The 11,446-nt window shown below is 34.9% G+C and overlaps 1 protein-coding gene across 1 annotated transcript in view; it reads left to right on the top strand.

Moving 5' to 3' along the window:
- The first annotated feature begins 423 nt into the window (after positions 1 to 423).
- Positions 424 to 11,446, top strand: part of ddr2l (discoidin domain receptor family, member 2, like) — a 39,422-nt gene continuing 28,399 nt past the window's right edge. Inside the window, exons 1-3 of the mRNA XM_084113793.1 lie at positions 424 to 609; positions 10,387 to 10,494; positions 10,578 to 10,680. Of these exons, the coding sequence (XP_083969919.1) occupies positions 10,434 to 10,494; positions 10,578 to 10,680 (164 nt within the window). The 5' untranslated portion in view covers positions 424 to 609; positions 10,387 to 10,433. The remainder of the gene's footprint in view (positions 610 to 10,386; positions 10,495 to 10,577; positions 10,681 to 11,446) is intronic.

The following is an 11,446-nucleotide window of genomic DNA, read 5'->3' as shown; positions in this document are numbered from 1 at the left end:
TAATATAATATAATATAATATAATATAATATAATATAATATAACATAATATATCATAATATAATATAATATAATATATCATAATATAATATAATATAATATAATATAATATAATATATCATAATATAATATAATATAATATAATATATTATATTATAATATAATATAATATAATATAATATAATATAATATAATATATCATAATATAATATAATATAATATAATATAATATAATATATCATAATATAATATAATATAATATAATATATCATAATATAATATAATATAATATAATATAATATAATATATCATAATATAATATAATATAATATAATATAATATAATATAATATAATATAATAATGTTTCTATTCCTTCAGTTGTTCAGTGTTACATTCATTGCTCTCCTTCTTCAAGTGGCCGGAAGAGGGATGTGATGTAAAAATCACATTGAACCGTTTTTTTTTCTTCCCCTGTGCAGCAGATCTTCCGATGCATTGTAACAGTGTTGAAGAACATAAACTCTTGAACACAATGCCTCGACATCTGTAATGGCGTGCTGATTTTCGGATGTGATTTCGGCGAAACGATTGTCAGGATCCCGAAAACAGGTAATTTGTCAGTTTAAAGCGAAAGATAGAAAAGTTTCTGAAGACAAACTGAAGTTGTTGATTTTTCTGGACTCTTTTGTTGCGATTGAGAAACACTCTTGCGTTCAGACAGATCAGATGAACTCGAGGTGATTCATAGATGCTTGAAACGTTGTTTTGCCAACTTTGGACGCTTTTTTTTTAGACATCTTTCATTTACAGTCGATTGTGTAAAAAGTTTTGAATTGACAATATCATCCACATGGTTCTTTTTTATGTTTGATGATTATAACCGTAGAATGGTGGAATGTTTTGTGGCTGTTTTTTCACTTTATTGTCTTGATGAGTTTGTTTCTGTAAGTTGATGCTTTATTGTGTTTTAATTTGTCTCCTTGACACTCAGCTTTATAAACCAGGCCGCAGTGCGCATGTCTAACTTTTACCTATAAAAATTGATGATAACTGATCGCCGTTACCATGACTACCTCTGAAAAGATCTGTTCGATGTTTTACCTTATGGATTCTGCACGAGGGGTGTCCGATTAGTGAATGAATAGTTTTTCCGAGTCGGATCTGAGTCGTTCACAAACAAACCGGTCTGAACGATTCGTTACCGAATCAGCCTCAATCAATCAGTCCGAGCGGTTAAATGAAGTGCAACAGTGCCTGCCCCCCCCCCCCTTTTTTAGCGGCGTTTGTTCTTTAAATAAATGGATTTTTTTCCATTTTTCCCAAAGGGAATAGGGATTTGTGAAAAAGGCTTTGCCAAAGTGTTATACGCCATGAACCAAGCAAATTGAGGTGAATCACAACACTACAATCTTTGATTTGAAGTAAAAAAGTTTTTGAAAATCGGACAAAAAGACAAAAGGTAGGCTACAACATGTACCTTTTGTTTTTTTGTCCGATTTTCAAGTACAAGACTGTACATACTGTGACAAACTACAATCCCATGAAGCATTGCAAACAGCATAATTGAATTATTAACGATTGAGAAATATAAAACTAATCATTTACAAATGTTGATTATGTATATAAACTATGTGTGTGTATATGTGTGTGTATATATATATATATATATATATATATATATATATATATATATATATATTCACATACATACAAGTCATTCGCAGTGCTTCATGGGAGTGGGCGGGGCTAAAGAATTATTTACAGCATCATGGGTAATGTTGTTTTTCACCAGGGATTCCAACATTAAACACGATTATTTTAATAAATACTGAAGGCTGGCGGCTTCAGTAGAAGCCAATACCGTGGATTAACAACCTTGTATCTCACAGTAGGTCTGTCTTTAAAGCTTAATAAGTTATCGTTAAACATCAATTTCCCTATGGAGAAAATGAATGGAGTTTTTACCAGAACCTGACTGTTGACCTCTATTATAACTTGTTGACTCTGTGAACCAAGAGTCGATTCTTTCCATCATGTCCAATTCCTAACTGAATGTGCTATTTTACTAATGGGGCGAAAAGGCAGTTTCTTTAACAGACTAAAACTATTTTAGACTTGCATACAAAGACTCTTTTTTTTTTTTTTTATCAAAACATGCAAGAATGTTTTATTCGAGAAATGAATTACGTCATGCTGTAAAAGAATCTCATATTTATTTATTCATTCAATATCACGTTGGGCCACATTTTTATTGAGTCATCTGTTATTTTCATTCTCGTTTTCAAAGTTGTAATTTTATATTCTTTAAAAGCAATGTTTTCGTGTTTTATTTGTTACATTTTCAAAGATTGATGTTTAATGAAATGTATAAATGTGTTACTGTTTAAATTGTGCAGAAAAACCTAAATAGACTATTTAGTGGCAGGTTGTGACAACTTGCTCCTTTAAAATGTACCCTGCTATTGAATTGATTTTAAGAAAAAACTGCTAAACTTACTCTGAGAAATATTCACTGGAGTAAGTGTGACGACTAGCCCCAATGTATTAACAGGAATGTATTAGAAACTTTCATGAAAGAAGTAAAAGAACAACACAGCTCAGTGGATTGCTCTCAGTGAGGAGGAATTGGGGATAGATTGATATGTTGCTGCTTTGAAAAGTGAAAGATCTTTAATTGAAATTCATCAAGTTCACCTGTTGCTTGAGAGGTGTCGGGTTATTGATGTTTATTAACGATAAAGCATTTGCATCTGAGAATCCGAGGCATTTCATCTCTGAGTTTAATCTTCAGAAAGCCGGTTATAACAGCGATTTCCTCTGTTTTTTATTAAGTGACTTTCGCTGTTTTTCTTTCTCCTGTGATGCAAGAAAGTGTTGTGTGCCAGAGCAGAGGTCAGATGTTGCCTAATAAATGAAAAATGCCTCGAGCGTAAATTCTCATAAATTCACTTGTGCTCACAGCTCTTGTTTCTGTCTGTGTCTGATTATCAGGCTCTCTGTTCAATCGTGTATCTGTGAAAGTTACTGCAGACCGTAAAAGTGATAGTTCAACCAAATCAAAATTCTGTCATCATTTGCTCACCCTTATCCTGAATGAGTTTCTTTCTTCTGTTGAACTATAAAAAACGGTAGCCATTGACTTCCATTTTTTTAGGGGAAAAAATACCATGGAAGTCAATGGCTACCGTCAACTGTTTGATTTTGGGCTTGATGATGGTTTTGTTTATGTCATAATGGGGATCAAGAGAGTATGTGTTTGTTATAGAGCCAATATGAATTTGTTGAGAGAGGTTGAGTGATTTTTAAGTACCACAGTAGATGTGATGAAGCACAGAAAAGCTTTATTCACTAATAGCCTGCAAAACTACTGTACATCGAATGCAAGTGAAGCTCATTATTTACAATTTTGTTCTTACCCAAGTGATTTCCCAGAAATAAGAACAAAATGTATTCCCCGATGGACTGTAGGGGATGGATGGGCTTTGCAAGCAGATGTCGTCTTATTTGCAAAATTTCATTTTTTAAAAGAAATGAATCATTTTATTTAGAAAATAATATGTATTCAATTGATCAAAAGTGACGATAAAGAGGAGATTTGCTAAATATTTCTGTTTCAAGTAAATTCTGTTCTTTTAAACTTTCTCTTCATCAAAGCATCCCCAAAAAACTTTTGGTTTCCACAAAAATATTAAGCATGACAACTGTTTTCAACATTGATAATAATAATAAATGTTTCTTAAGCGGGTCCCAGGAGCTCAGCATATTACAATGATTTCTGAAGGATCATGTGACACTGAAGACTGGAGTAATGATGCTGAAAATTCAGCTTTACCGTCACAGGAATAAATTACATTTTAAAATTATTATTAAAAAATTATTTGTAATTATTTCATAATTTTACTGTGTATTTTTGGTCAAATAAATGCAGCCTTGGTGAGCATAACAGTTTTCTTTCAAAAACATTAAAAAAAATGTGCCAACCCCAAACATTTGAACAGTAGTCTAAATGTTAAAACTGCACACTTGCTAATCCCAAGCTACTCATTTATTAGCAGCAATAACAGTAGTGATACCACTAGAGAAAAACATCAGTCCTGCACTCCTGAGTCCTGCTATTAAGAAAGTGGGTCACTTCACTCTTTCACATTGAAATGTGAGAAACTGTGATGCTGATTAGTTGCTGTCATAAGTTATTTTGAGTTTACCAATCTTACATCAATGCAAGACCTCTCAGCTATTCTTCTCAGACTTGATCAATTCAAGACCATGAAACAAAAGGCTGTTGACCAAAGTCCATTGCATTAAATTAAATAAAATTTTAAAAATCTATAGCCATATTCCAAAGATCTCAGTTGTGTTTTTTCCCCTTTCATATGGGATCTTTTCATGCTTGGGAAAACATAGAGGTCTAAGCATGAACTGAATAGATAAAGGACTTGAAGATTTCTTCAAGCAATTGTGTGGCCACAGTAAGTTTGTCCTTAAGGCAACAGCATTTGTTTTTGCGTACATTGAGACTCCTCAGTTTTTAGTGTCATGTTTTATTCCCCCTGTGTGGTGTATTTGAAGTACATTTGAGGTCTATCTAACCTGACTAACCGACTGTTGAATGAGATTATTTACAACATTAATGTCGGTTCTGGCTGTGGTTTTGTGCAGTCTCTCGCTCTATCTCTCTGGTGAGCTGCCAGCGACTCTTTCTTGGTTTTGCTCTGCACATTGTTTGTGTTGCATAATTTTGAGATGTTTGGCAGTAAGGCTTGTCAGAGGCCATTGAGTGAACTGTACTACAGTTCCCTAACACCAGGATGCAGGAATGTGAGTGTGATGCATGTGATGTTTGTGTGCGAAACATGTTGTGTAGATGAGTGAACAGAATGGGTTTACGTTTCTCTCGGTCCTTTAATTCTAGCTCAGTAGGGCAAACGCGTCCCTGCATGCTTGCAGAGGTTCATATGTGTGTCAGCATGCGTGCATGTACATGCTAGTTGCAAGAGTGTGGAATTTGGGTATAGACTTTCTCTCATGAAACAACCTGTTCGTTGTTTGCAGAACTTTGTAGATACAATGTCTTTTTCAGGAAAGGTGCTGTGCAAATGCAACATAATGTAGCTTGATTCACTGATTTACAGTATGTTTAACCTACTTAAAATAAATGGTGTACAATAATTTTCCAAAGTTGTAAATAAAACAATAATTACTGGAGTAGGTTTTTTAGTTTTTCTACTTCAGAATTTCATGGTTAATCCTGAGTTACTGGCCGTTTCTTTGTAATTGTTTCTGATATAAAAAATATTTTTCAAAGTTTTTTCAATGTTCAATGTTTTACAAGAAAATACTATTTAATTTTTTTTTAACTTAATTTCAGCTTCTACTTCAGCGTTTAATTCAATCTGTTACTTGCTGTTTCTTTGTAATTACTTGTAAAATTTATTAGCATTTTCGGAAGTTAAAATAGTTTTAAAGTAAATCCTCGTAGGTAATGGTTTCATAGTCAACTTTAGCTTCAATTTTGTATTTAAGATCCCACTTAGTGGAATTGTATGCTGCATTTTGGGTAATTTTAAAGATTGGGTAATTTGACATATAGTGGTGTCAAAAGTACCGCCACTTTGGTTTCAAGTTGATACTAATTAAAGCTCATTACTTCATTGTCAAAAACTATTCAATTTGCTAATAATTACACTGTATTAACCGTCAATAAAGGAATGTGTTCAGTATAGCTTATTAATTTTTGCTGTGATATTAAAATTGTCTTGGAGAATTGTGAAATTTCACGCTTTTGGGAAAGATTATTGTGGCAATCCTAATATATAATGTAAATTGTAAACCATTTACGCATCATACTTCCATTAATTTATGCTGAATTTAAAGAAAATAGTTTGTATTTCTTTCTTTTTTTATTATTATTATTATTTTTTTTTTTGATTCTCCCTGTTAGCAAAGGGTCTGTTAGTGCTGTTAATGTTTTGTGGCTTTGCTGTGTTTCCCAGTCGGTCACATGAGGCCTCTTAGAAAGATGAGCAAGAAGGCTGGAATCCCGGCACTGGACAGGCCTTTACATGAGCCAAATATTACATAAACCATCTGCAACCTCTATCTTCTACCTCTCTCTCTTCTTCCTTTAGTATGCATATTATACCTGCGGCCCCCTATCATGCAGTGGCAATAAAGTATCACGCAATTTTCTCTCGAAACGTTTAATTTGCACTCCAGAAATGTTAGTTTGAATATGCGAGTGCGTATGTTTTTGTTCACATGCAAGTGGGGTGGAACATGTTCCGATCTTGCAAATTATGTAATGGCTCATGGGGTATTCTCATCAACACAATGAAAACATGCTGTGTGATAAACACATGAACCTTCACACATCATTATTGTGTTTACAGGCTGTAACGATCAAAAGCCTTTTCTGATAACACACCACCATTCGAAAGTTGGTTATGCTATTTTAAGTTATGCTATTTTAAAAGTTCATAATTTTGTTTTGGAGGTCTCTTACAATGGGTTTGCATGCATCCAAGGTTTCTCAGTGTCCGTAACTGCTCAATAAAGGAATCTGTTTCTCTAAAACCCTCCTTTCCGAGAGACTACTCTGCTCTGATTGGTCAGATGGCCAGTCTGTTGTGATTGGTCGGATTTAACGAAACGCCCATTACCATATCTGAATTTCAGCTCCACACAGGCTTCCTCAGCAAGATACGAATAGTTATGATGCCATCATTTCCAGTGCGAGTCCTCCTCATCCTTTGGAAGTGGATTTGCTTTCGCAGTGAAGGAAACAACAGCATCTTGACATCTCACCAACATGAACCAAACTCTTCCAGGTCTCAGATGCAACTACAGTGTTTGTTTATTTTTCATTTATTTTAAAAAGGACCCATGTACAATTTTTAACTGTGAGCAAGACATGCTGCTGCTGTACAATATAACATTCACAAATCACCCATAGCAGATCTATACAGGTGGAGCTGGGGAAGGTGGAGGGTTTCTGACAGCACACTGTAGTCTGCTAACAGCAAATACTGCCAAGTATTTGAAGGTTGAGCAACGAGCTCACTGATACAGCAGGAACCAATCAGCTGTGCCCTATAGAGAATGATGTGATTGCAAGCAGATTGAGTTTAGCCTGCGCCATCTAGAGTTTCATGACAGAACTTTGTATTTATAATAATTACAGAGCAATTACGCCACAACCAAATAAATACTTAGTTCATTTTAAAAAGTCTAAAAGTTCATTGTAGATGGTAAAGCATTCCAGTGAGTAGTTGCTTTCACATAAAAAGCTGATAGTCTAAAAGCAGAACAACAAAAGTGTACAGCACAATGTCTTATGGATGACAATCTACTGGAGTATTAAGAGCTAAAATAAACAAAGTCACAGAGTACAGAAGGGGCCAAACCATTTAAAATGTTATATACAAGACAATATTAATAAAACATTTCTAAAAGAGTCTAAAATTGTCAAAACTCAAAATATTATTTTTCTCCAAATTTGTTACAAGATTTGTGCAGGAAGTTAGACTGTTATTACTGACTACTCATTTCAGGCAGTTCAAAATCAGTTTTTTTCTTTTAGGACAAAATAACTCTATTTATCATGCACTTTGATCTTTGAAACTTTGCCGACCTTTTTTCACAAACGGCTATATTACACAATACATGAAAGGTGATATCTGAAAAAGCATAACAGGGGCACATTAAACTTGACCTCTCAGATATTCAATAATAGCACAAGCGAAATGATTTGAAGTACAGTATCAGTATTATGTCTCTGTAGCATAAATAATCGTCCGGGACCGGTTGTCTGTGATGCTGTTTCGTAACGACCAAACTCGCTGAACTTGTCATAGTTGTAAGTAATGGCTGATGATGGTTTGTGTGTAATTGTCTCTGGGGTAATGGCTGGGGCGTGATGCAGTCATGAAATCAGACACATTCCTGTGGTCTGAGGTTTGGGGGAAAGAGAGAGACCCTCCACAGTAATCGCACTGCAGTCAACACAGTTTCAAACTTGAAGTGCGCAGAAACAACAACACTAACATTTATCTCAGTGTTTCCAGCGCTGATACTCACTGCTATCAAAGGGGCCCTCGGGACCCCGGCTCCGGAGAAGAGCGCTGAAGTCTGGCTTAGGCTTTTGATGAAAGTTTTGTTAGGCTTTGGTCTGCAGAACACGGATTTGTTCGGTTTCTTGCAAGTCTCTTTGGTTATGATGTCTACCAGGAACTTAAATACATGTAAATTAGATTCTGAGGAAAGTGTGGGTGGCGTTTGCCCGTGCAAAACACTCTGCATCAATGCTAGGGTGGTTGTTAGGATGTTGCCTTGTTGGTGTTCATCATGTTTCAAAGCGCTTCCAGTTAGGGCTGCACCATATGGGGAAAAATTATAATAAATCTGATAAATATTGTGATTTGTGATTTTAAAAAGCTTTATGCTCCAGGTTTGTTGTGCCCTTTTGTAGCTTTGTACAATTTAGCAAAAAAATCACATCATCAAGGCACACATCAGTTATGATAAACAGAAGCTCAATGAGGTTTGTTGTCACGCGTCAAGCAGGTTCGGTTGAGCTTCTGTTTGTTCGCTGATCAATATGTGAATAAAAGCCTAAATTAAATCTGTTCATCATATAAAGCGATCGTGTCTCGTCAGAAAATTTGGACTAAACCGCTCAATTCATATGGATTAGTTTTACAATCTCTTTATGAACTTTTGGAAGCGTCAACGTGTCAGTTGTGTAGCTGTCAATGGAGGGACAGAAAGTTCTCAGATTTCATGAAAAAGATCTTCATTTGTGTTTTAAAGATGAACAAAAATTTTACGGGTTTGGAACGACATGAGGGCGAGTAAATGATGACAGAATTTTCATTTTTGGGTGAACTATCCCTTTAATTTAATTCTACTAATAATGATAGGGTTAGCGGTTGGTCTAAAGCTCTCACTCCTAAAAATGAGCAATAATAGTGATGTTTGTTCTTTATTATTAATGATAGGGAAATATTTGAAGTTCATACGAAAGTTTTGGATGAAAACCTCAGAATACTATGACTATTTAAAATATATTGTGTGATTTGTACTCAATAATAAAGGCCAGTTCACACCAAGAATGATAACTATAATGATAACAATAAAGATAGTGTTCTAAAAGTTGTCCAAAAGCCCACATCACAACTATAACGATAAAGGCACAAAGAAACAATATCGTTGGAATCACTTTCAGAGCCGATGAACGATAAAACCCTTGACAGCCAATCAGAATCCACCCTATATATAATATAATATATATAAATTAAAAATATTTATTCATAAAATGCACAATAATATGGCATGCATGAGTAATTGCTGGCAATAAAACATTATTGTTCACATTTTATGTGCAGTCTCAATAATGGCATGGTATGTTATGTAACAGTTCTTGTTTTTACAATTGGAGTGTCAGTGATTCTGTGTGTTTTAAGAAAGAGCCTCTTTTATTCATCATTATTGAGAGTCCCACCCTGAATGAGCTGGAATTCTCAGTCATTCCCGGCCACATCTGCTCTGGCATAGTTTGCATAGTTAGCATAGCAGTGATGCTAATATGACCTGTGGGTTCCCACAGGACTCGGAAAACCCAGAGGATTGTGCAGCTGCGCCCTGCATGAGAGCATCAGGGTGCCGATTTGTTGAATTTATAGTCGGTTCTCTGACATGTTCTAAACATGTTTTGTTCAACATCAGTCAGTGAGTGCAAATGGTGTACCAGATAAAACACAAGCACAGAAAATCAGTGTCTCATGCTCCCCAAGGCTGCATTTATTTGATCAAAAATACAGAAAAAAACAGTAAAATTGTGAAATATTATTACAATTTAAAAGAACTGTTTTCTATTTTATGATATTTTAAAATGTAATTTATTCCTTTGATCAAAGCTGAATTTTCAGCATCATTACTCCAGTCTTCAGTGTCACATGATCCTTCAGAAATCATTCTAATATGCTCATTTGCTGCTCAACAAACATTTTTTATTATTATTATCAATGTTGAAAACAGTTCTTTTCAATTAATCAATTGAATGCGTCCTTTCTGAATAAAAGTATTAATTTCTTTTCTTTTTCTTTTTTAAAAGCTGACCCCAAACTTTTTAATGGTAGTGTATGTTTAAAGAATATGAGTCTTGTAGGTATTTTGTTTTTCAGTTTTAAATATTTTGGTTTACAAAAGGTTTCAATGTGTTTAATTTTTTTATTGACTGTAAAAAAAAGGGGGGGGGGGGACTTTTAATTTATTTTTATTTTCACTTTCATGTAGAATTCAGCATTTTCTCTTTCACTTCTTGTGACAGTTATTTTGACTGGAACATTAGTAGATGGTTCATTACTGTTGTTTGTTTGTGTTCTTCAGAGATGTAGTCTGCACTCTGGTCTGTTGGCAGACTCTGAGGTCTCACTATGCTGCTTTATCTGCTGCTGGCCATCTTACAAACGAACACCAATGGCCAGATAGACCCAGGTAATGTTGCATACACACCTACACAAACATATGCATCCATACAGACAGGACCAAAACATTCACTTTCTCATGGTGTCCTTCAGCTCACTGTCGTTACCCTCTCGGCATGGAGGACGGGAGGATCAAAAACGACGACATCACTGCCTCCAGCCAGTGGTATGAAACCACAGGCCCTCAGTATGCAAGGTAATGTACTTATGACAGACTACACTGAAGTGCAGACGTGTAGTAGTCTATAGGGCTGCACGATATATCAAAGTAATATCAATATGGCTTAGTGCGATTGTCAAATCGTGCAGGCTGCAATTTAATGATGTGAATATAGTGAAGTGAAGCGCATCCTTTACACACGTGTAGTTCATGATACAGCGTTTCAGAGTCTCAGAGCAGCTCGTTTCAGCTCACTGTGAATCAAGCCGTTCTGAGATGTTGTGAGCTGCACGCGTGTAAATGAACATACTGTACCGTTACTTCACTGTGAAACTAGCAGCGTGTTTATTAACTTGCCAGCAAACCGTCAAAATAAAATCTTATCTGGAAATATTATTACTGTTATCATAGTAAAAATAACATTTATTTTATTACTCTATTACTATTTTTATTACTGTACAATAGTGTTAAAATATATTTTGAGCATCCTTTTTCAAATACAAGGTCAATATTGATTTTCACTAACGACAAAACAACAAATTATCCGTGAATTTATATGGAACTAAGCTTTAGGAGCTTTCCATCTTTACTCTCCTCCCTGTTACGCTGCATTCGGAGATCGACTATTTTTGACTGACAAAATGCTGGTGGACACAGAGACAGTGAGTTGTTCAAAATCTTTCTTTTTAGTAAACTATGCTCGAGTTCATGTGTAAAGCCCCTGGCGATACTTCGAGCAAAGTTTCATGTTGTGTCGAGCCTCCTTAGTGTTTTAAAAATAGCGATTTTTGATGCTATCATA

This window comes from Abramis brama (assembly GCF_963993115.1).
Source record: "Abramis brama genome assembly, chromosome: 5".
Lineage (NCBI taxonomy): Eukaryota > Metazoa > Chordata > Actinopteri > Cypriniformes > Leuciscidae > Abramis > Abramis brama.
This window is presented reverse-complemented; position numbering and strand designations above follow the sequence as displayed.